This window comes from Pagrus pagrus, assembly GCF_965226575.1.
Source record: "Pagrus pagrus genome assembly, chromosome: 12".
Lineage (NCBI taxonomy): Eukaryota > Metazoa > Chordata > Actinopteri > Spariformes > Sparidae > Pagrus > Pagrus pagrus.
Genome location: NC_140196.1, coordinates 22,816,534 through 22,840,167, shown reverse-complemented (window position 1 = coordinate 22,840,167; position 23,634 = coordinate 22,816,534). Strand labels below are relative to the sequence as shown.

Genomic DNA, 23,634 nt, shown 5'->3' with positions numbered 1-23,634 from the left:
AGCATGCTGATGTGAGCATTTAGCTCAAAGCTTAGCAGAGGGTTAGGGTTATACGACACAATACAATACGATACGATATTATACGACACGATACGATACGATACGATACGATATGATATGATACGATATGATACGATAAGTACAATACAAAATACTTTATTAATCCACCAAGGGGTAAAAGGAGTGTCACCATACATATAAGACAAACAAGTAGGACAATAATAAGGAAGACATACACATCTCGAGAACACAGCACTATGGATAATAAATAGTATAAACCTCATCATGACCGTACCCTAACATATTCAACATTTTCATGGCTGGCATCATTCCACAGTACTCAGTTTGGTCACAGTTCAAGTTGTCAACACCATACTGTCATCAAACTTCACCACTAAACACTATGGGTCAGGTTTAGGGGTTAGGGGGTTAGAGTTAGACTCCTAAAGCTGGGGATGTAAGTCCAGAGCAACCAGCAGGAGCAAGCAAAAATTTTAAAGTGTCTACCTCTTCCCTTTAGGCATCCATCCAGAGCCAATGGACAACATGTTTTAGTTGTTACCTGCTCTTCACCACCGGATGTACAGAAAATATACAGTACATGGTCACATACACCGATCAGCTACAACATTGAAACCACTGACAGGTGCAAATCAAATCAAATCAAATCAAATCAAATCAAATTTTATTTGTATAGCCCAAATTCACAAATCACAGTTTGCCTCAGAGGGCTTTACAATCTGTACAGAGACGACACCCTCTGTCCTTCGACCCTCGATTCGAGTGAGGAAAAACTTGCCCCCAAAAAAAGCCCTTTTAACAGGGAAAAAATGCGGAAGAAACCTCAGGAAGAGCCACAGAGGAGGGATCCCTCTCCCAGGACGGACAGACGTGCAATAGATGTCGCATGTACAGAGCAGATCAACGAGATCACAATGTATACAATTGTAATAGATGGTTGACAGGAATGAAAGTACATAAAGAGGTATTACAGCAATAAAAATGAAATGCACATAATGGAAATGTGACTACTAGTAATAACAGTAGTAGTGGTTAACGGTAAGGACAGTATGTAGTAATGCATTACAATAATAGTAGTGAAACGTATGTAACAGAGATATGACTAATATTAGCAACAGTAGTGGTGGGTGTCAGGCAGGGCCATGGCAGTAGGCGCATCCACGATCCACGACCCGGGCGCGGCCAGGATCCATGAGAGCCTGTAGGACTAGAAAGCATAAGGACTCCGGGGAAGAAGTGAAATCAGTGACATGCAGAGATGGGGCATGTATACAGGCATAATATATAATAATAACAATATAATAATATAATAATATAATATATACAGGCATCTGTATATATACAGATGAAGTGCAGTGAATAGCATTGATCATCTCATCACAATGCGAAGTTCTGCTGGGAAACCTTGGGTGCTGTCATTCATGTGAATGCCACTTGACACGCACCATCCATTCAAACACTGTTGTGGACCAAGTACACCCTCTCATCACCACATCACTACCCAATGGCAGTGGCCCCCCAGCAGGACAATGTGCCCTGACACACCGCAAACACTGCTCAGGAACAGCTCAAGGAACACAATAAAGGGCCCAAGGTGTTGACCGGGCCTCCAAATTCCCCAGATCCCAATCTGATCGAACATCTGTAAGACGTGCTGGAGCAGGTCTGATCCATGGAGGCCCCACCCCCCAACATACAGGAACCAGAGGATCCACTATAAAACGCCCTGGTGCCAGACACCACAGGACACCCTCAGAGGTCTTAAGTCCATGTCTTGACAGGTCAGAGCTGTTTTAGCTGCACAAGGGGAACCTTCACAATATTAGGCAGGTGGTCATAATGTTATGCCTGATCGGTGTATATGTGCTGTATGTGTTTGGACTGTCTGATACATCTCCTCCTGTATCAAAGTCATTTTTAATGGTTTGAAGCCAAAACTGCACATATCACATCAGTGCACAGAGCCCATGTGCATGTATATGTGTGTGATTTGTGTGAATATGGCTGTGTGTTTGTGTGTCAGGGGGGCTGTTCCTCAGAAATTTGTCTTGGCTCCTCTGTAGTTCTTTTGAAATCAAATTTCCTCCTTTCTCCTGTTTTTCTTTTTACTAAGCCAGAGCAATCAGACCTCTCACTAGCATCTGACAGACCTCAGCGCAACCTTTTTCCACTGAAATTCCCTGGTAGTGACATTAGTTTTCACACTTGGATTTGACCACACGCGTTCATGATGTCTGCGCAATCATGTGCGTGTTCATGATGTACTGATGTAGCAACTCCATGCGCGTGCTGGTGAGCAGGAGGCGGCTACATGACATCATCTGTGCAGAGCACCGCCTGCTCCACTTCTCAGACTAGGGGGGGAAGGCACTTCATCACGTTACCTACCATAGGGGCATCCAAGAGGGCAGATTCTCAGTGGTCTCACCATACCGACACCTGTAGTCAAGCGAAAGCGGTTTCATAAGCTAACCATCATGTAGGACCTTGTGGCATGGGTTTTGGTGAGCATTAAACAAATGTACTCACTGTAAATATATCACAACTTTCACACACTGGTGCCCCACCGCATTCAGCCGGTGCCCTTTTAATTTTTTTTGCCCCTGCCCCTCAAACATCCTGAGTCCACCACTGGTCCCATGGTGGTCCACCGGAAAGGGGAAGGGATTTTCTCTCCACGTTCCCCAAAGGATGAGTCATACTGGTCCCATGACTTTTCCACAAGCACCACTGTGAAGTTGACAATATAAGATTGCAGTTAAATGTCTGTTCAACTGTTGGACTGGTACAAAGATGGTGACCACGGACAAGATTACACGTACACACACACACACACACAAAAGTATGACAGTACATCATTTTCTTTTCGACTTTAACTGAACACTAATTCTGTGTCATTATGATGCAGCAGTTTGACAGTGTGATCTAAAGTGACCTTAACACAAGTCCCAAGTCGACCCCTCTATGTCAGCATGTACCTGCCTGCGGAGGTGCCCTCCAGCAACACAGAGCCTGACCTCTGACCTCCCTTTTGAAAAGGGACCAAGAAAAAAATGAATTCCTCCATCAGAGGTCAGAAGTGTATCACTACACACATGTTTTTGTTGTTACCTGATCTTCACTGCTGGAAGTGCAGAAAATATACAGTTCATAGTCACACAAATGTTAAAATGTCTTCCTGTCTGTGGCTCAAACAGAGACACGTGTTATACAATAAATATTCACAGTCAGACTGCAGAAGAAATTTCAGTGGAACTGTCTCGGTTTGAGTTATTTTGCTCATTTTGAGCCACTGTTTTGATCTCCAGTGTGTGCCTTCTTGTGTGTGTGTGTGTGTGCACGTCCATGCGCTGTAAGTCTCTGGACTGTTACATCTCAAGCCATTTTTGATAATTTGGAGCCACAACTGGACTAATCACAACATTCCACAGGGCTCTTGCCTGCATGTGTTTGTGTGTTTATCTGTGTGCATATGCATGGGTGTGCCCACATGCATAGTGATGCACACATATGATTTACAGCATGTGTGCATGTATATGTGTGTGATTTGTGTGTGGTAGTGACTGTTCCTCAGAAATTTGTCTTGGCTCCTCTGTAGTCCTCCTGAAACTCAATTTCCTTCTTCCTCCTCCTTTTTTTTCCTGAAGCCTGAGCGATCTGAACTCTCGCTGCCATCTTACAAACCTGAGCACAACCATTTTTCCACCGAAATTCACTGGTAGTGACACAAGTTTTGCACATGGACTTGGTCCATGGACGATCCGCGTGGATGATGTGCGCGCAACCTTGTGTGCGTGTTCATGATGCACCGAGGTAACGACTCCCAGCTGCCTTGTCTGAACAGCGAGCACATCTGGAGAGAAGGAGGGGAAAAGATTGCAAAAAGAAGCAAAGGAAAAGAGGAGTGAATGTAAGCTTATCGTAGGTTTAATGTAATATCCTGTTCATTTGTTCTTAAATATAGCATTTCAGATTCAGGAGCTGCACTGGAAAACATCTGGAGGGACAGTGTCACTCCCATACATAAACACGGACACACAGTCCGAGAGATTAGACAAGCTTTAGAGCTGACATTTCGCTGCAGATACCATGAGCATGTATCTGCTCTCTAACCATGCAGATTTGTGTGTTTGCATATGTATGCACATGCTTGATTTGCTTTCATGTTCCTATTGTGGCCTCGTCTCTGAGTCGTTTCTTGTGTTTTCTGCGGCTCAGCGAGAGAAAAGTCGCAGCGATGTCGGGAGACTTGAGCTGTTTGTGATTCTGGAACTGATTATGCAGAAATCCCCCCAGACTGAAATGCTCTTTTAGTCCATGTGAAAGAAATAAAAAGAAAAAAAGAGTGAGAGAGTGTGTGAGACAGAGAGAGAGAGAGAGAGAGAGAGAGACTGGTTTACTCTGATTCGGGAGGGAGGTCATTCCTATTCTATGAGTCACACTTTTAAGAGGGAACAGAACCCCCCCACCTCCACATCTCTCCATCACATGTACACACACACACACACATACACACACACACACACACACAAAGAGAGAGAGAGCGAGAGCTCCACTCCTCTCTTCCTCTCTTTTTAAGGGAAAAACTCTTCCCTGGCCAAGACAGAGAAGAGCTTCAGTGAGTAATAACTCTGGTCAGCAGCTGCCCTCCTCCTCCTCCTCCTCTTCTTCTTATTCTTCTTTCTCATCTGCACTTGGTCGCCATGGCAAAATGCTGACATCTGTTTCACCTCCAGCCACCTCTAAAGTAATCACAGCCCACTTCAGATGAAGTCAATCAAAAAAGCACAAGGCACTCAAACTTTGAGTGTGTGAATTGTGTGTAAAAATACATTTTTATACGTGAATATATGTATCAGATCAGATCCACGTTCCCTACGTCAGTGGGGAAACATCTACCTTGATATCATGTCACATATACTCCATACTCAACCTGACCCCTCATCTCCCTCTCCCAGCTGATAGCATATCATGTAAGGGATGCAAAAGCCTGTTCCTGACGTCGCCTCCTGTGTTCCAGCCTGGATAACACATTAGTGGCAGTGTTGCTGCTAAATGCATTGGCAGCTCTGCAGGCCACACCAGAGGAATCAAGCTAATTAGACGCTGTGACATGTGATGCACATGTCACAGCTTCTCAGCAACAATGAAATGACAACGAAATATGCTTTACATCGACTTTATGTCTGTGCAGATGTGTGCACATTGTAAATCCTCTAAAGTGGAGACCTCCCACCCTGTTCACAAACACACACACACACAAATAGGCAAACGGGGCAGCTGAATCACCTATGGTTATAAACCTGGTGAGCAGACTCATGGACGGTCTGTCACTGTTTACACCGAATGTAAACTCCTCTCACTCGGCCTACTAATTGCAACCAGACCACCACACACAAACTAGAGCCGTTTGTGTGTGTGTTTAGGAGTATGGGGGGCTCAAGTCTGCTTTTTATCCTGCTCTATTTCGTTATGACTCACCACGTGGATGAGATCAACTGTAAAAGCCGCCTAAATGATCTATCTGAGGGACATGAAAGCTCAGTGTGTCCCCAGGGTTGCGCCATGTGTTCCGCTGAGGGCCACAGCTATAAAATTGTCATATCTCCTGATGCTAAACGCGCATTATAGTCTGTTTGTGGGGTTTAAGGCATATTTGATGGGTGGGGGGTGTTCAACACTCCAGCTGCGCTTTCTCATCTTCTTTTACTGGTGCACGGCAGTAATACTGGTACAATAGGCCGCGCGTACACGCGCGCATGCACGTGCCAGTTCCTGCAGAGCCATGGCGCCTCCAAGTGGACAGCAGGAACCACCGCTGGGGTGCGCCGTGCGCGTACAGGAGGAGGGATCAGAGCTTGTCGCTGGGGCTGGACCGGGACAGGAGAGCGAACGGACGGCTCTTCTGCGGGAAGTAAACGCGCATCCAGGGCTTTACTTGCCATTTTTCTCTTTCCGTATCCCCCTTTTCTTTCTCGGCTTCCCCTTCTGCTGAGATGAGGACATAATCAACAGAGGATCAGCTGCGCACCAAGTTTTCAAGTTGTTGGAAAGAGTTCGGGTAAGCAGCACTTTTACGCACAGCAATGTTCCAGTGTTTCTTTCCCCTCTCTATCTCCCTCTTTCCTCTTGTGTGTCTCTGCTTCTCTCTCTCTCTCTCTTTGCCTTCCCGCATCTCTTAAAACTCCTTCTTATCAGCAGAAATGAGCGCCTTCTCTTGGCAAATCCAAACTCCTGCGCGAACACACTTTTAATCAGCAACACCCACAAACTATTGCTCAAGAAAATCAGTTGTTATCTCTATAGATTTTTTTTTTCCTCATGATATTCACCTTTGCATTGATGGGAAACTGTGAGGACTCCCACTCATTCCCCTGGCGCGGACAGAGGCAGAGCAGTGGGAACATCTGCAGGAGCGACTCCTCCGCAGCTCACAGCTGTGTGTGCGCTAGAGGGAGCCACAGCAGAGCGCGCGGCTCAGTCTGTTGGTTGGTGTGCACTTCAGATGTGTTTGAGAAGGCTTGGAAATGAAGACTTTGAAAACATTGTTTTCCCTCAGTGCAGCTGGATAAGGAAGCTGGAGGGAAGGTGTGAGATGACTTCACACTGAATTACATGTCATTTGTTTTGCCGATGCTAGATTTTAGGAGCTGATGTCGATATTAGGGTGTAAAAAAAAATCCTGCTAAGGATATATCAGCTGATATTCTAACACATACACAACATATACATAACACACTGTTTGCTATGATCCCTCATATGTGGTTATCAAACATTTGTGAGAAAGAAACATACAGGATATTTTACAGTTTGACGACTGCACTGAAAACGGTAAACTTCACTGGGAATTTAATAATCATAACCTACTCCGAGCATCTTGTCTGTTTTATATTCCATCAATGAAAATAATGAATATCGGCACATACTGGACAACATTTTCGCAGATACAGATATATCTGTGACAGGCCAAATTGGCCAACCAGTATATTGACTGGGCTCTAGTTCTCTCCTGTTTTTCCACTGGTGAGGGTACAGATTTGTACAGTGTGATCATGCAGTATGAAGGAGTGGACAGGTGCTGGCAGGTCCAGTGGTGGACACTTGTTGGATTGAGCTCTTTGGAGTTGATGTAGACTGATGGATAGACACAGACCCAGAGAGGGCAGCTGTGGGCTTTGTTGACATGTTGCTACCAGCGTCAAACAGAGTTTACTGGGTGTGAGGGCAGTCGTCTTCCAGGTGTCCCCCCTTCGCTCACAGGCAACAGAGCTGGAATATTAACTGAGCAGTCAGGGGCCCTGAAGGCCTCATATCATGTGTGTGTCACACTGTCGATTGGTTAGCTTGTAATCCTTTAAGAATTTGCAAACATTAGATGATAAGGACATTTAGGCAGCTCCTGTGTTGTCACCTGTCTTGTCCAAATTTACATGCTGCATATTCCTATATACATTTGTTTTAAACCAAATTACAAATGAGGGTCTGTATGCCCGAGTCCAACACACCCTAACGGTTTAATCCAGCCATGACAGTCAGTCAACCCAGGGTCACTGTGAGGTAAGGAGAAGCCTCTGGAGGGCAGCAAATTGCGGCCTTTTAAAATCTTGTGGTTTCAAAGCAACATGTGATCCCTGCTCTATTCAATCAGCAGCCTGCTCTCTGCTGCCAGAGTCTGTTCGTTCCCTGTCAACACCACAGTTATGTTGTTATAGAATTCTTTACTTGACTTAAAAGGGTGATGCGCTCTGTTTAGATAACTAGGTCCATTTTTTGAGACTTGGACCGAACAAGTTTTAGTTGATCAAACTGAGTCTCTTGACAACTCTGGGCTGTGTAGACCAAGTGGATCCGACTGAACTCACATTGATTATTGCTGTAATTTGGCTGTTTCTAGGTAACTACATGAGTGATGTATAACCAGGCACATGTCAGCTTATGTTGAGATCAGTCACTTCTTCTACCCTTCCTTGTTTCCACTACCACTATTAAACACAAGAAAGACGAGCCATGTTCAACTAATGTCACAGCTTTCAAACCTATTACATAACTCTGTGGCAGCCATTTTGTTCCCCAAGCATTGATACCAGGTGCAGAATCTAGATGGAGTTATTACTTCTTTGGCCATCAACTAACACTACCTGGCAACAGTCACACAGCATGTGGAATAATAAGACAATTCTGTATTATTAGACCACATCAAAGTAAAAGACTATTACAATGCTGTTCATTTTAAAATAATTGCATAGTTTCTTGATTTAGGCCTTAAATTGTCTTTCCAGGTTCAGTGTTTTTCCTGTATTTCATGTCTTATATGTGAATTCCGTTTCTTTACTGATTTTGAGAGATAAAGTGAGAAATAAACAAGGAGATAGTTAGCTCAGTTGTGTGTGACTCGTGCTTGTATGTGTCAGACAGGAGAAGAGGAAGATGCTGGGGTTAGAGGTCTTCGTGATCTGTCTTCTTTTTGGAGCCCTGACTCACGGCCAGACGACAGAGTGCTCGAGTAAGTGCCTTGAGACTGAAACCCAACGTGCTAATATGTCAAGTTGTAGTGATATAACGTGGGACATTTCACACTGCTGATTTATATGCATTGAAACTGTCCTGAGTCTTTTTTGCGTGTCCCCTCCAGAGAAGAATGAGTGTCCCATAGACGTGTACTTTACCATCGATACATCCGAGACCATCGCCCTGCAGGAGCCTCCGCCTGGATCCCTGGTGGAGAGCATCAAGGTTCCTTGTTTATCTGCAATTTTATTACTAAAAACTTCAACACACTTCCTTAATGACGGTCGACCAAGTCAGATGTATTAGCCATGTCGTATGATGTGTTACGTCTTGTTCTTGTAGAAATTCACAGTGCAGTTTGTCAACGAATTAAGAGATGAAGAAATCAGAGGTGCTGTGCGGATCAACTGGAACATCGGTGGACTGCACTTCTCCCAGGAACAGAGGGTGTTCAGTGCCATCGCACCCAGGGCTGATTTCATTGCTGTGAGTCCCACAAATACACATATACATACATGTCACATATTACCACCAAGTTAAAGAAAAATACTTTGCTCAGCTTGCATGTTGGTACCTGGTCAATATAAGTTTATTATAACAAATAATGAGTCACAAGTATTTGATAATTTAATCTATGGAGATTAGAAAGTTGTAGCCCTTGGCGAACATTGCTACTCAAATGACTACTGACATCATGGGTGTGTTTTTGCTTACCACACTTGTTAAAGCTCCAGTGTGTAGGATTAAGGAGGATCTATTGGCAGAAATGAAATGTAATATTCATAATTACAGTTTTATTTAGTATAATCACCTGAAACTAAAAATGGTTGGGTTTCCGTTACCTTAGAATACATTTTATATCAACAGGAGGCGTGGCTCCTCTTCCACAGAGTCCGCCATGTTGCACCACCATGTTTCTATCAAACACTGGCTCCAGAGAGGGACTTTTACGTTTTTCATGTTTTCAGCAGCCACCATAAGGGAGGGTGCGGCGAAGGGGTATTTTGTGAGTTGCAATTTGCAACCTCACCACTAGATGCCACTAGGTCCAACACACTGGACCTTTAAACAACAAGCAGACTAGGTCAATCTCATTTGGGGCCGTAGGGCAAAAATCACGTGTAAGGACACCCTGCGCCCTAGAAATGTAAAAATAGTTAAGAAAATAAACAAGCAAAAAATGCTGGTTAATGCAAGATGGGTGTATAGTCTTGTCTAAAGCTACTGCTTCGCTTCCGACCAAGACCTTTGTTGCATGTTTCCATCTACTTTTTGTGTCTTTTTGTCTTGTCAAATAAAGCCAAAATGCCTAAAAAGCATCATCTGATTGAAAGATGAACACACATTCAGGAGAAATAAACTACAAGTTGTTGTAGTATTTGTGCACTTAGCCCAGAGCTAAATGTGTTGCTTTAGTGTTAATAGCAACTTGTTTATCATTTACTCTAATGAGCAAGAATGTTTTTAAATGAATTATATTTAAGGTGCAATTTTCAAAAAAAATTAAATTTAAAAACAATAAAAAAAAATATCCATAATTATCAACAGAATGTGAAGACAGAACCTTTGAGACCTTTTTGTCTAAGGCTGTCTATGTGGTGTGTTGCAGAGATATCTACTGAATTAGCATGCTAACCAGCTAGCCCTGTGCCTGAAAACCTAAGTAGCTCCTGCGCAAGCAGTGTAAATGCCATCTTGGATGTCCAGCTAGCTGTACTGCCAACATAATACAATTAGCAGCAGTTAGCAGTTACTCTGGTGATATGGCAGTTTGAATTCAACAAGTAGCCATTTTTTACATATTGCTTAACATAAAATAAGTTATTTAAAGTAGTTTTTTGTTTATTTAATGAATAGTCTGCTAGTTAAGGAGTTACACAGAGTCAGATGAGAAGATCAGTAACGCTCACATACAAGGCTACAGTCAGCAGCCAGCTAGCTTAGCTCAGCGCAAAGACTGGAAACAGAGGGAAACAGCTAGCCTAAACAAAATCCGTCTGCACATCTAAAGCTAGTTGGTTAACATGTTATCTTGTTTGTTTAATCTGTACAAAAACTAAAGTATATAAAATGAAACAAATCAAAGTGTTTTACACTATTTCTGACTGGCGGCAGTAACTTCCTGGAGTCTCCACTTGGCAACTGATCCCAGCCACGATGCACGTAACCTCTGTAAAGCAGGAAGTTTTCTTTTTTACACTTCTGGTTATGTATGGCGTAAATATTAGTGAGCTTTAAAGGTTATGATCAATACATCAAATTACCACTAACTGATTACAAGAAAGTGAACTTGATCCTTTCAGGGGCCCTTGAATTTCCCTTTCCCGATTGATGATCCAGCTTTAACCAGTCATGTTCTGTTTACTCTGTTTCCAGCGTGTCAATGGAATCCGTTACCTGGGTAAGGGCACCTACATCGACTGCGCCCTCACCAACATGACCCACGAGATGTTGCGCTCAGCCTCACACCCGAAGGCCCTCCGATTTGCTGTGGTCATCACTGACGGCCACGTGACTGGAAACCCGTGCGGGGGCATCAAAGTAGCAGCGGAGAAGGCTCGCGACGAGGGCATCCGGATGTTTGTCGTGGCCGCATCGAAAAACGTTGAAGAGACAGGGCTGAGGGAGATCGCCAACTCTCCAGCAACAGTCTACAGGCGGGACTTCATGGCTGTGGACCTGAGCCAGGGCAGAGCCATCATACACGATGAGACCATTAAACGCATCATCAAGACGATGGTAACACACAGACACACCCACAGAGACACATGAAACATGATCAGTGCCTGTCCTGCTCACACCTTGTCTCTTTTGTCTTCACAGAAACATTTGGCATATACAGAGGTAAGAATGACCACAGGACCAATAATCAGAGACAACATAAAGATTGATGTTTCAGACTGTCATCACTGACTGTTCTTCATTTCCTGTGTAACGCAGTGTTACAGTGTGTCCTGTCTGGAGACACCAGGGCCTCCCGGTCCTAAAGGCCACAGAGGACAAAAAGTGAGCTTCAAACACACACACAAACACACACACACACAGTTGTCATCCTGGTCACTGTCATCTTCACTGATATTTCCCCCTTTAACTCGTTGACTGCAGGGAGCTAAAGGAGACAACGGCGATCCAGGTCTCAAAGGAGATAGAGGTCGCCCAGGAGACCCTGGTATTGAGGGTCCCATCGGTCAGCCCGGTATCAAAGTAAGACACTGAACATCCACCTACCTATCATTCACGATTCTCTAAAGTAGGACGGATGTGAATTTTGTTTGTGTTAACATTGCTCTAAATCATTCGTCTTTCCCCTTTCTCCTCTCTCCAGGGAGAACCAGGTCTTAAAGGCGAGAAGGTGAGGCATCATGTTCCTTTTGTGTGGATCAAGTTCATCAATGCAGGAATTAAAACTTACTGAAAGGGTGAAATATTCAAGAAATTACTGGGTATGTAGAGGAATGATAATATTGATTGTGCATAAAATGACTGCCAATCTTCTGTCTGCCCACAGGGAGAGATTGGAGCTCAGGGGAAAAAGGTAAGACTTGTTTCTAATTATGATTTAATACCGAATCTGTTAATTATCATTCATTTAATAAAGTCATTGCTCTTTCTCATCTGATTGTCTCCTCTCTTTGTCGTTAGGGAGTGGCTGGCATCCCAGGACGCAATGGAACAGATGGACAGAAGGTTGGTGCTGCATACGGCTGAATTTTGAGAATTAGGGGACAAAATGCCACATACAATCAAACCTGTGGCTGTGGCTGATTTTAAAGCGATCTCAGATTTTGGCCTCTTTTGTAATGCAATTTTTCTTTCTTTGTCTTCTTCTCCCTAGGGTAAAATTGGACGGATCGGCGCTCCCGGCTGCAAAGGAGACCCAGGCGACAGAGTATGACATTCAGTATAATTTAAAGGTCCCATATTTTCCTCATTTTTAAGGTTCATACTTTTATTTGGGGTGCCTACTGGAAAATGTTAAATGTTTTAATGTGCCATAAAACTTTTTTTTTTTCTCATACTGTCCATTGCTGCAACACTTTTAGTCACCCTCTGTCTGAACCCTCCGTTTTAGCTCCTGTCTCTTTAAGTCACCCCCCCCCCCCCCCGAAAAAGCCCAGTCTGCTCTGATTGGTCAGCTCTTACATGCCTGAGCAGGCATCGCCCACTGTGTTTCTGCATCAGCTCTGCCTGTGTTTTTGTAACCATAGCTGTGCTGGGGTCATGGCTGAGGGCGGTGATTACCACCTTAGGGAAGTCTTTACGGTTCGTTGAAGGCACAGTTTCTCAATTGGTGCCGCGTTATTTTCTCCATGGATTGAAATTTAAACCTGCTTTATGATCAAAAAAGAAATGGGGATCTTACTTTCTAATATATGGGACCTTTAAAAAAATGTGTACATCTTTGTGTTTGTGTTATTGCCTATTTACAATGTGTGTAATGCTTTTTAGGGTCCTGATGGTCACACCGGAGATGTCGGTGAACGTGGTCCTCCTGGAACTGATGGAGAGAAGGTGCGGTCTCGCTTTCACTTACAACAAAATCCATCAGCAATCCAACTCTGCCTAATTGTATGTGTGCACGTGTGCTTGTGTCCTGTCTCTAGGGTGATGCAGGCCGCCCTGGAAGAGCTGGTCCTTCTGGCCCATCTGGAGAGCTTGGACCCAAGGTAAACTGCACCACATGGACAGGGGTAGCTGCACTTTCCAAGGGCAGATATTAGGTCTAAGGTCATGTTAAATCGTTTGAGGATCATTGGAGGGGAAATGCTAACCTCTGGTGCTTCTTCCACAGGGAGAGAGAGGAAGTCCTGGATCACCTGGCGTCCCCGGACAGAAAGGAAACCCAGTAAGACTCATCACCACAGACAGAACATTCAACACACAATCATTTCATGCGTCATGTAGCTCACCTGTGTGTTGTGTTTCTTAGGGAACCGCTGGATCTCCAGGAGGCAGAGGAGAGCTGGTAAGATTCATTTACAATCTAATGTTTTCATTCCCGCACGCATTTGCCTCGTGTCGGTTTTCTAATTGTTCTTGTGTTCTAGGGGAGAAGAGGAGACTATGGGCCAAAAGGTGGTCAAGGGCCGGATGGACCTAAGGGAGACAAGGTATGAGTTAATCAGCACATTGTTAAATATTGATTTTTGCCTCAGCTCAAATTATTTGTTCTATTGAGATGTATTACTCCACCACTAAGGGGGTCATATCACTGGTTTTATGTTTCAGGGTGAAATGGGGCCAGAGGGCTTGAGAGGACTTGCAGGAGAATCAGGAAACAAAGGAACGAAAGTGGGGAAGAGACGTATTATCAGTCATATCCTTTGTGTTATCGTACAAACACTATACACCATTGAACTCTTTAATCTGTCTCCTTTGTTGCACTTTAAGTCAACTTTCTCTTCTCTGAACAGGGAGACAACGGCCTGCCAGGCCCCAGGGGACCTCCAGGGGTACCAGGAGAGTCTGGGAGAAATGTAGGTTAAATGTCACATTTGGACATCATGTAAAAAGTGTATCAGAGATACCTCATGTCGCTTACATTAACTCTGCTTGTACTAAAGGGAACCAGAGGTGACCCCGGTGATGCTGGACCAAGAGGAGAATCTGGAGCGGTTGGACCAAAGGTATGTATCACTGTGTGTGTGTGTGTGTGTGTGTGTGTGTGTGTGTGTGTGTGTGTGTGTGTGTGTGTGTGGGTGTTAGCATTGGACTGTGGACTGGACTGTTTTCAGGTATCAAGCTGCAGTTCTTTGTCTTGACTGTTTCTTTCATCGCCATCCAGGGAGACCCCGGAAGACCTGGCTTTAGCTATCCTGGGCCAAGAGGACCATCGGTAACGTACACTCCATCTCTTTACATTTGCGAGTCGATGTGACACACTCGACCGACAAAGCTTTCTTGGTTGTACAGGGTGAGAGAGGAGAGAAGGGCAACCGTGGACCTCGTGGCAGCAGAGGAGACTGTGGTCAAAAGGGTGGTCCTGGAGATAAAGGAACTCCGGGAGATGCAGTGAGTAACTCGTCATAGTTGGATGCATGCTGTCTCTGGAGCAAAAGATGTCTGTACACTACAGTAACACAATGCCTATGTTTCTGCTTGTAACAGGGCGAGCCAGGACCTCAGGGTGAATCTGGCCTAAGAGGGCCAAGAGGAGAGCTTGGGCGTGATGTAAGTACAAAAGACCTGCACTGTAAATAAGGAAAACCCACAAACAGGTGTTTTCTTGGTCACTGACATAGTGCAAACATTGGCACTATCTGGTAGCAGGCCCAAACCGGACAAAAGCTGATAGGCAGGATGTGATATCGTGTGTTCTCTTCCCCTACAGGGAGATTCTGGACCTGAGGGAGACCCCGGCCTGACTGTAAGAACATCTAAACACTCTTTGTCGCAGGAATATCAGCAGAAACACACAGAGGATGTGATGGATTTAATGATATAATTTTTCTTCCGTCAGGAATGTGATGTCATGAACTACATCAGGGAAACGTGTGGCTGCTGTGGTGAGTTTGGTTATCGCTGTGTTGCCATTCAGGATCTGACCCAGCTCTTGCAGGCTGTCAGGTTCTCACCGTTTGTGTTTTTGTCTGCAGACTGTGAGAAACGCTGTGGACCCCTGGACATTGTGTTTGTGATCGACAGCTCAGAGTCTGTGGGTCTGACTAACTTCACCCTGGAGAAGAATTTTGTCATCAACACCATCAACAGACTAGGATCCCTTGCCAAAGACCCCCAGGCAGATACAGGTAGACATGCATTTGTTCTTGCACATGTTCCCTTGCTTCCTAATGGACCATATTCACATGGGGGCCATTTTCTTCTGATGTTGCACTCAGGGGGAGGGCTCAAATGTCATAGTACAGTGTTCAGGTTGTCCTATAAATGTTGAAAATATGACAAATTGTTATCATTTCGCTGCTTACTAATTAATCAGCAACTGAAAAGATAATGGATAGTGAAAATCTGGAGGGACATAAGGCCATATTTCAAGGTAAAACAACATATTTGATGACCTATTAGCTAACATTAGCATTCAGCCACTTCTGAGCTTACATAATGTTTTGATAGTGTTATGCGATACGATAGGAAAGCAGTAAATTCATTCTAAAATATCAGCACATACCTTGGATACATTCATTTAAGCCTGAAAGTGAAACACACTCGATGTAGTCCAACAGTATGTTAGCTAGGACGTGGTTAAACGCTAACGGAAGCTAATAGTTTATCAAAGATGTCGTTTAATCCTGAAATATGCCCCAACGTCCCTCCAGATCTTCACTATCCACTATGATTTTCTGCATTTCATAGGACTTCTAAAATGGATCACAGCAGCAGTAACATTATCTTAGCATTATAGCTTCCCACCCGGAGCGAATTGTTGAGCAAAATGGCCGCCATGTGAATATGGTCCACAATTATTTTTTTTGTATTCATGCTCTGATCAATTTTAGGACTTTGGGCTCTTGTGCTTCCATAACATGTGTTTTGGTGTTTAATTTAGTTCAAGTTTTTGTTCAGGAATGTATGCAAGTTTACAAATATTTGGATAAGAAATTTTGATAATGCCTCACTAAAATTTTCGAGAACTTGCAATATCTATTAGTTGAAACTTTTACCTTGGTCACAATTTTTTGTATAAATGACATTACACATTTTTAAAGGCAGTATTTTCATACTCTGAGCGAGAAATCTCCGCTTCAGTGGCGCAGATATTATATTATCTACATCCTGGAGGTATTTATAAAGGCTCATAGGCTGTTGTGTATAACATTTTATTCCTAACAACATGGCAAAAATTTTAAACAGTATTTTCTGATTCATGGAGTGCTAAAAAAATCCCTCTGTTAAAACCTTTGACTCTAATATGTCAACAAAATGAACCAAAAATTTTCTACCTGGCCTTTTTCAATGTTCTGGATATTTATGTAAATTACCACATACTTCTCAGTCCCCTCGTAGATACCAGCCACCTCAATATACCTGATTTTTCATCAAGGTCCATGCATTATTCTCTGAGAAATTAACATAGATGTCAAAAAATGCCCTATCTCACGATGTTAAAGATAGTGAGAAAGATTTCCTGAATCCATCCCTTTTTCCGGATCTGCACTAAAAGTTATGTCAACAAAACTTGACAAGACGGTTGCCAACTTGGTGTAAACACAGTTGTTTATGTTCCCAGGCACCAGAGTGGGAGTTGTTCAGTACAGTCACAGTGGAACGTTCCAGGCCATCCGACTTGACGACCCCAAGATTGACTCGCTGTCTGCTTTCAAGGTCTCACTTGACACATCTGCATATAGCTTTGAAGTGTATTTTTAGGGTGCAACACAGACTGTCTGTTCTTTTGTCTCTTTTGTCCAGATGTTTCTTAATGAGTCCAGGCTAGTGTTTTGATCTGGTGTCAGATCAAAGGTGTTGCATGCACGAGGCAGACAGGAGCCAGCACAGTTACATATGTGTACATGTCTCTGTGACTATATTGACTTTTACAAATTGTTGTCAAAAAAATCCCATAAAAAGACAACACCAACGATAAAATGATCCTGTTCAAAAAAACACCTCCATTATTCTCCGTTATTCAGGATGCAGTGAAGCGATTGGAGTGGATCGCTGGTGGAACATGGACTCCATCAGCTCTGAAGTATGCCTACGACAACCTGATTAGGGACAGCCGCAGAGCCAAAGCCAACGTCACTGTAGTTGTCATCACCGACGGACGCTTCGACCCCAGAGATGACGACTCACTGCTCACCTACCTCTGCACGTGCGTGACCCCGCAACTGTATTATTTGATTCACAATTAGCATTTGCGGAAAAGGAAAAAGTTGTGTCTAATTGCTTGTGTTTGTACATTTGAGCAGTGATCCCAGTGTTGACGTGAGCGCCATCGGTATCGGAGACATGTTCGACCAGATCGAGGAGAATGAGAGTCTGAAGAGCATCGCCTGCCAGAGGGACGGCAGGGTGCTGGGAATGAGGCGCTTTGCAGACCTGGTGGCTGAGGAGTTCATCGACAAGATTGAGACCGTGCTCTGCCCAGGTACACTCATCACAGAAACATGCAATATGTAAAATAGGTTAATCTGGCAGCATATTAGAAACAGTTTTTTTGTCCTTTCTCCCTGACATTCTGTCTTTTTCTTGCTTTAGATCCAGTCGTCATATGCCCAGAATTACCTTGTAAATCAGGTAAGATTTTTTAATTGAATGTGTCTCTCAGTGTCCTCTTCTAAGATTATGCTGTTTGAGCTTTTAGGCCTGAGTAACCAGTATTATTAAAGGGACAATTTGTAAGATGTGGCCAGATTTTAAGTTTAAAACATTCAAAAAATGAACATGATGAACATGAACACCAGAATGATAAAAACAACAGTTTTGACATTATGTCAAAGACATGTATTTGCTGTGTTGCAAAGATATCTACTGAATTTAACATGCTAACCAGCTAGCCCCCGCCTGTCCTGTCTCTTATTACCACTTTGAACCTCAAGAAAGTCTAACAGAAGTTTCAGCTGGGAGATGTATGTGAGAGATTGCCTTCATTTTCATTTTACAAGTTCTCTTAACGTAAAGTATAATAAATTAACAAAATGTGAAGAGAAGAAAAAATACAACTATACACCGTCTGAATTCAGGTTTCCATCGAACCAAACTGAGGCTTGCTTAATTGCCTCTGTAACTCATCATAAAACACTCTTCATTCAAACTCAACATAAACAAAATATAACGGACCACAACAGTCTTGGTTTTTCTTCTCTCTCTTGGTCCTCTGCCGGTTCATGCCTCTCCTGTCTCCGCCTGCTGCACATATTTCCTCCCGGGAGTCATGGTCCTGGCCAGAGCCGCTGTAAATCACCTCTGTACTGTATCCTCTGTCGTCAAACTGACCTCAGTCGGTTTTGGAGGCTGTGCCTGTTGCTCACAAACAGGCAAACTCCACTCAGCTAATAGGGCCACTATCTCCACTGCTACCTAAGCTAATTGTAGCTAACAACATCCAAGGATGTAGTTAAGAGCAGCGACTGTCCGTTACTCTGGTGATATGCTGCCACCTATACTTTTGGAGCTACGTTTGAATTCTGGCCATATTTTACAAATTACACCTTTAAGGCGTCATATGCTCCAAAGGAACTGCTTGTCAGATTGACAAACAGTGTCAGATTTGAGGGGGATGTGTTAAATTTTGTATCGTTCCAATACAGACAATTCAATTTAGTCCAGTAGTCTTTACAAAATTTCGTCCCTCAGTTTTCATGCGTAAAACTCCACGAATGCCTCCGAGGAGAGACTGTCAGAAAGTGTGCACCATTATCCCCACTGTATGACTCAACAAACCCCACACTTCTCTATGACAGCAGGCTCCTTTGCCCTGCCTTTAAGTGTCTCCACTCAGATCAGGTATAAACACTTTCACCTTAAGACACGTTCGGACAACATTCTGTACCAGCTAGTTCACTTGAAGCATACTGACGCCTTTGAGCTATACCAAGGATTAGATGCGTTTCGGCTTGAACTGAAGGCAATTTGTCTTTTTGAAACAGTTGTATCATTTCACCTCCTTTGCCATGATGCAGTTAATTAATGGTTCTGTAAACACTACACTTGCAATTTAGTGAGACTCGGTGTACCGTCGTCATCTTTGTTGGCTGTTATGATGCGCCGTGTCTGTGGGACCCCGCCCACAATGTTATTCCGCCCACTTGTTTCAGGAGGGGGCGTCACTGTGGGGCAAACCGCTTCCCCCTGGAAGCCACTGGCTGAGGAAGGCAGCCCCTCATTGGTCCCCACCTCTTTGGAGGGTGTGGCCAGCCTGCTGAACGGCCTGAGCGAGCAGCAGTACGGGGTTGGCGTTGCAACCATGGCGTACACCGCCCAGAGAGCCAAAATCGCCCAGGGAGCGGACAGGCAGCAGTGGACCCAGCTGTTCATCGACTCCTTCAGATATGTCTATGGAGACATTATGGGAGACCCCGAGAAAGCCTTAGGACTCTGCTAATGCTAATATGCTACCCATGCTACCTCGCCATTATGGACGCCAACAACTAATAAGCTTACTGCTGGACATAAAATAGGTTTTATTAAAACTGTGGGCATTTTTTAAAACTCTACAGTGCAATATACACCTGGGCTGATGCAAAAGAACCGCATGATATGAAGCTGGTCCTGTGCTAATATTTCAGAGCAGCCTTATGAACAGTTACTATGTTGGGCCAAAATTCAATGGTGGTTTCATGTTGCTCTCTCTCGACAAAGATTATTTCTGATTAAATTGTACATGGAGCTGTTTCATAAGTATGTCTGTTATAAATATGATACATATCATTTCTTCCACCTTAGTGGAGGATCGTTTTCCATTCCCATGGAAAGCGGATGTCATCCATTTGTTGGAGGCTGACTGGTCTGTAGAGCCATTCATGTTGCTCCTGTATGGTGTACAGTGGCTCTTTGATGAGTCCTCATTTCCACTGTGAATCACGAGCTCACTGAATCACTCTGATGACATTTATCTAGCTGTTTTGCACATTTCCATGGTTACGGCCGTTATTGTGCCCTGTGAATTACTCATGTCGGTGAAAAGGCCATGACATGTGGAAAATATCTGGTTTTATACATGCCACAGTATACTGTATATGAGTCAGAAGTTTGGTGTATGTGGATGTTTGGTTTATTGACTTGGCACTGACAATGAAGGAACTATTCCCATATTGGTGCATGTTTTTTTTTTTTGCATGTGGCTTGGCTTGTGAAGTAGGATGACTAGAGGAAAATGACTACAGAGCCGCAGATGTTATGGTATCATGTAAGCTCTGTGACTGCAACTTTCTGATGTGAAGTATGTTTTTTTAAATGAAATGTATTCGTGTTTTTTTGAAGTCATCTCAAAAGAATAAAATTGTAGAGCACACCAAAAAAGTGATTTCTTGATAAGGCACTACTGATCTCAGAAGGTTTTGAATGACATCACACAGCTGGATTGCAACTAGCATGTATGGAAGCAAACCTTTTCAAAGTATGTCTTCTGCTGGCTTTGACCTCTAAGCATCTGTGTTCCAGCTGTAGCTCACTGACCACCAGGCTTGATTTAAAACATTATATCTGTGTGTCTTTTCCAGAGCCTGCTGTGGCTAGCTGTGTTCAGCGGCCAGTGGATGTGGTGTTCATGTTGGATGGTTCTGAGAGGATGGGACTGGAGAACCACCGCAGAGCCAAAGAGTTCATCGACAACATAGCTCGCCGCCTCACCCTGGCCGGCAGCCAGTCAGACGAAAGGAATGCCCGCTTTGCTCTGGTGCAGTACGGCAGCCCTACAGAACAGAGGGTGGAGTTCCCACTTACACACAATCTCACAGTGATCTCGGATTCGCTGGCGGCGGTGAACTACATGGACTCCTCCTCTGCTCTGGGCAGCGCCATCATCCACGCTGTCAACAATGTGGTGATTTCAGGGGTACATAAAAACACAAACACTAGTATTGGATTTGTAGGCATGTATCCAGCTGAGGAATAGTTTGGCATTTTTGGAATTTGCATTCTTGAGCAAGATGAGAAGACAGATACCACTCTCATCTCATGAAATATGTGGCTAGAGCCAGCAGGCGATTAGCTTAACTTTGCATGAAGACTGGAGACAAGAGGAAAAAGTGGCGTTAAAAGCTAACGTTAGCATATAACATCCCTCAAAACCAAAAGTTGTTAATTTTACACTCTGTTTTAAATACATATTAATAAAACCCGAGTATATAACGTATTGAGTAGCTAGCTAGAGGATGTTTTAGCTTTTGTCCGATTCAGGCTTGCCGTTTCCTCCTGTTTGCCGTCTTTATGCTAAGCTAAGTTGATTGCCTGCTGGCTGCAGCTTCATATCTTCTGTACAGACATAAGTGGTGTCAATCTTAAAAATCTAACTCTCAGCAAGAAAGCGGATGAACGTGTGTCCCAGGATGTCAAACTATTCCTTTACGCACAAAACTGAAGCCATTAGCTTGGTTTAGCATAAATATTGTAAGCAGCGGAAAACAGCTAGCCTGGTTCTTAAAAATCGGCCTCTATAATAACACCTCTAATTAACATATTGTACTAGTTGTTTCATCTGTACACAAACAAAAATAACAGTGACAATTTGGTGTTTCATTCACTGTTTTGTCCTGCTTGTTGTCTTTATGCTATGCTAAGCTATTTCCCGCATGGTTCAACACACAGATCAATCCTCTTACCTAAAAATAAGTGTATGCCCTTAACATTGCATTTTGTGTTTCTGGCAGGGAGCACGCTTGGCCCGTCGCAACGCTGAGCTGGCCTTTGTGTTCATCACTGACGGCATCACATCCAGCGAGCAGCTGGAGGAGGGCGTGAGCGCCATGAGGCGAGCAGAAGGTGTTCCCACGGTGATCGCCATAGGAACAGACACGGATGAAGAGGTGCTGCGGAAGGTGGCGCTAGGGGACATGTCGGCCATCTTTAGAGGAGCTGACTACGCCATGCTGAATAAGGCCGCATTCTTTGAGCGCTTTGTCCGCTGGATATGCTAGTGAGGAACTCTCTACACCATAGAATTAGAATCCACAGAATGCAGGAAGGGCCAGCTCCTTCACTGCACACGTAAACACACACAGACGCATCAACAAGCCTCTGTGATCATTATCATTACTGGATGTAAGGCACTGAGACGGCTACTTACCCAGTTGCTGTAGGTGAAGATTTATTTACAAAAGCAAAAAACAATCCACGTAGGACCAACTGACACACACATAGAAACACATAGGAATGCAATATGATTCGTAACTTGGTTGTTCTATTCATTCTAAATCTATGGTCGGCACTTCCAACCAAAGACACTCAGTAGTATCCCAGAGGAGAGGTGTATGATTATTGAATGTGTATGGAAAAAATTGTAGGCTTTATTTTGTTTTTATTTTGTACTGGTTCTCAGTTTGCAGAAAAAAATTCTCTCTCTCTCTCTCTCTCTCTCTCCCTCTCTTTCTCCTGCTCTCTCTCTCTTTCTCTCTCTCGCTCTCTCTCGCTCTCTTCACAAAGTCAGTATTTACATTAAAGGTGCTAAAGTAGAAATAAAGAACAAAGCCATCTGAGTGGTGCTGAAGACTTTTCTTACATCATGTTATGCTGTAATTACTGTAGTTTGTTCAGGGGATAAAAACATGTAGACATATCTTCTCCAAGGAGGGAAAAAACATCACACATAGATGCCCCACACACAGCCACACTAGTCTCACACGCACGAGCACATGCAAATGCAAATGCAATTGCCACAGTTTTATACATTGACAGACAAAAATAAAAGAGACAAATCTGTAAACATGAAGTCCAAATAAAACCTGATGTGGTGACCCCAACACTGTCTTTTGTTTTTGCAAGATATATCAATGTGTTATTATGTTTTTGAGTGTGTCATTAAATCACTGTGACTCTCAACTTTGATTTTTGCAAAGAAAACACATTGATTATCCACCTACTGGAGATTTCAAGTTTCCAGATCACACTGTATGCTGAATATTGGACCAGGATTGGCTTCCAAGTTCTTTGTGATGTCACAAATCATGCTCGCAAGCCCGCCTCTTAAAACAGATTTTCAGTGAGCACAGAGAAAATTTTAAACTTTCAGCAATTAATGTCAAAAACAGCCTTCTAGTGTCAAACTCTGCACAGACACCATTCTACACAGTGAAGCTCAAACATTCAACTGTAGGAAGAAAAAAAAAGAAAAACATTTTAATGTTTAATGGAGAGGGGCTTTAATATTTAAACATTCCCCATGATAAAAGAAATTTGCCCCCAAATGATTTTAATCCTGTAAAAGACTCTATCTATAACAGATGTTTTTTTGTGCATCTGGCTCCCTCTGCTGTACAGAGAAATACAGAGCAGCAAATTCAACAGTGTATTCAGACTAATCTGTGACAGTATATGATGTTTTTGTTTTGTACTTTTTGTTCCACTAAATTTATTTGACATCTTTAGTTACTTGTTAATAAGCAGAATCAGATTACGAATACAAAATAAAATAAATGATGTTAAAAATCAACTGAGAAATACATTATCATATATTAAAGATCAAGATACCCAACAGTAAAAAAAAAAAAA

General features: G+C 43.4%; 1 protein-coding gene across 2 annotated transcripts; it reads left to right on the top strand.

The window, feature by feature from the left end:
* The first annotated feature begins 5,882 nt into the window (after nucleotides 1-5,882).
* col6a2 (collagen, type VI, alpha 2) lies at nucleotides 5,883-22,886 on the top strand. 2 transcript variants are annotated; one of them, XM_084369030.1, is made up of 32 exons: nucleotides 5,885-6,082; nucleotides 8,433-8,524; nucleotides 8,654-8,754; nucleotides 8,872-9,015; nucleotides 10,906-11,268; nucleotides 11,353-11,373; nucleotides 11,470-11,535; nucleotides 11,635-11,733; nucleotides 11,855-11,881; nucleotides 12,038-12,064; nucleotides 12,172-12,216; nucleotides 12,365-12,418; nucleotides 12,979-13,041; nucleotides 13,134-13,196; nucleotides 13,322-13,375; nucleotides 13,460-13,495; nucleotides 13,578-13,640; nucleotides 13,759-13,821; nucleotides 13,944-14,006; nucleotides 14,094-14,156; nucleotides 14,315-14,365; nucleotides 14,443-14,541; nucleotides 14,638-14,700; nucleotides 14,861-14,896; nucleotides 14,990-15,035; nucleotides 15,126-15,278; nucleotides 16,715-16,809; nucleotides 17,118-17,299; nucleotides 17,397-17,575; nucleotides 17,686-17,724; nucleotides 20,649-20,983; nucleotides 21,798-22,886. In XM_084369030.1, exons 2-32 carry the CDS (start codon nucleotides 8,449-8,451, stop codon nucleotides 22,062-22,064), a joined length of 3,036 nt encoding a protein of 1,011 aa, XP_084225156.1. In that variant the 5' UTR covers nucleotides 5,885-6,082; nucleotides 8,433-8,448; the 3' UTR covers nucleotides 22,065-22,886. The 2 variants fall into 2 exon arrangements, with proteins under 2 accessions (XP_084225157.1, XP_084225156.1); XM_084369031.1 differs by lacking the exons at nucleotides 20,649-20,983; nucleotides 21,798-22,886 and adding an exon at nucleotides 19,245-20,605 and having other exon boundaries at nucleotides 5,883-6,082.
* Nucleotides 22,887-23,634: the final 748 nt, after the last annotated feature.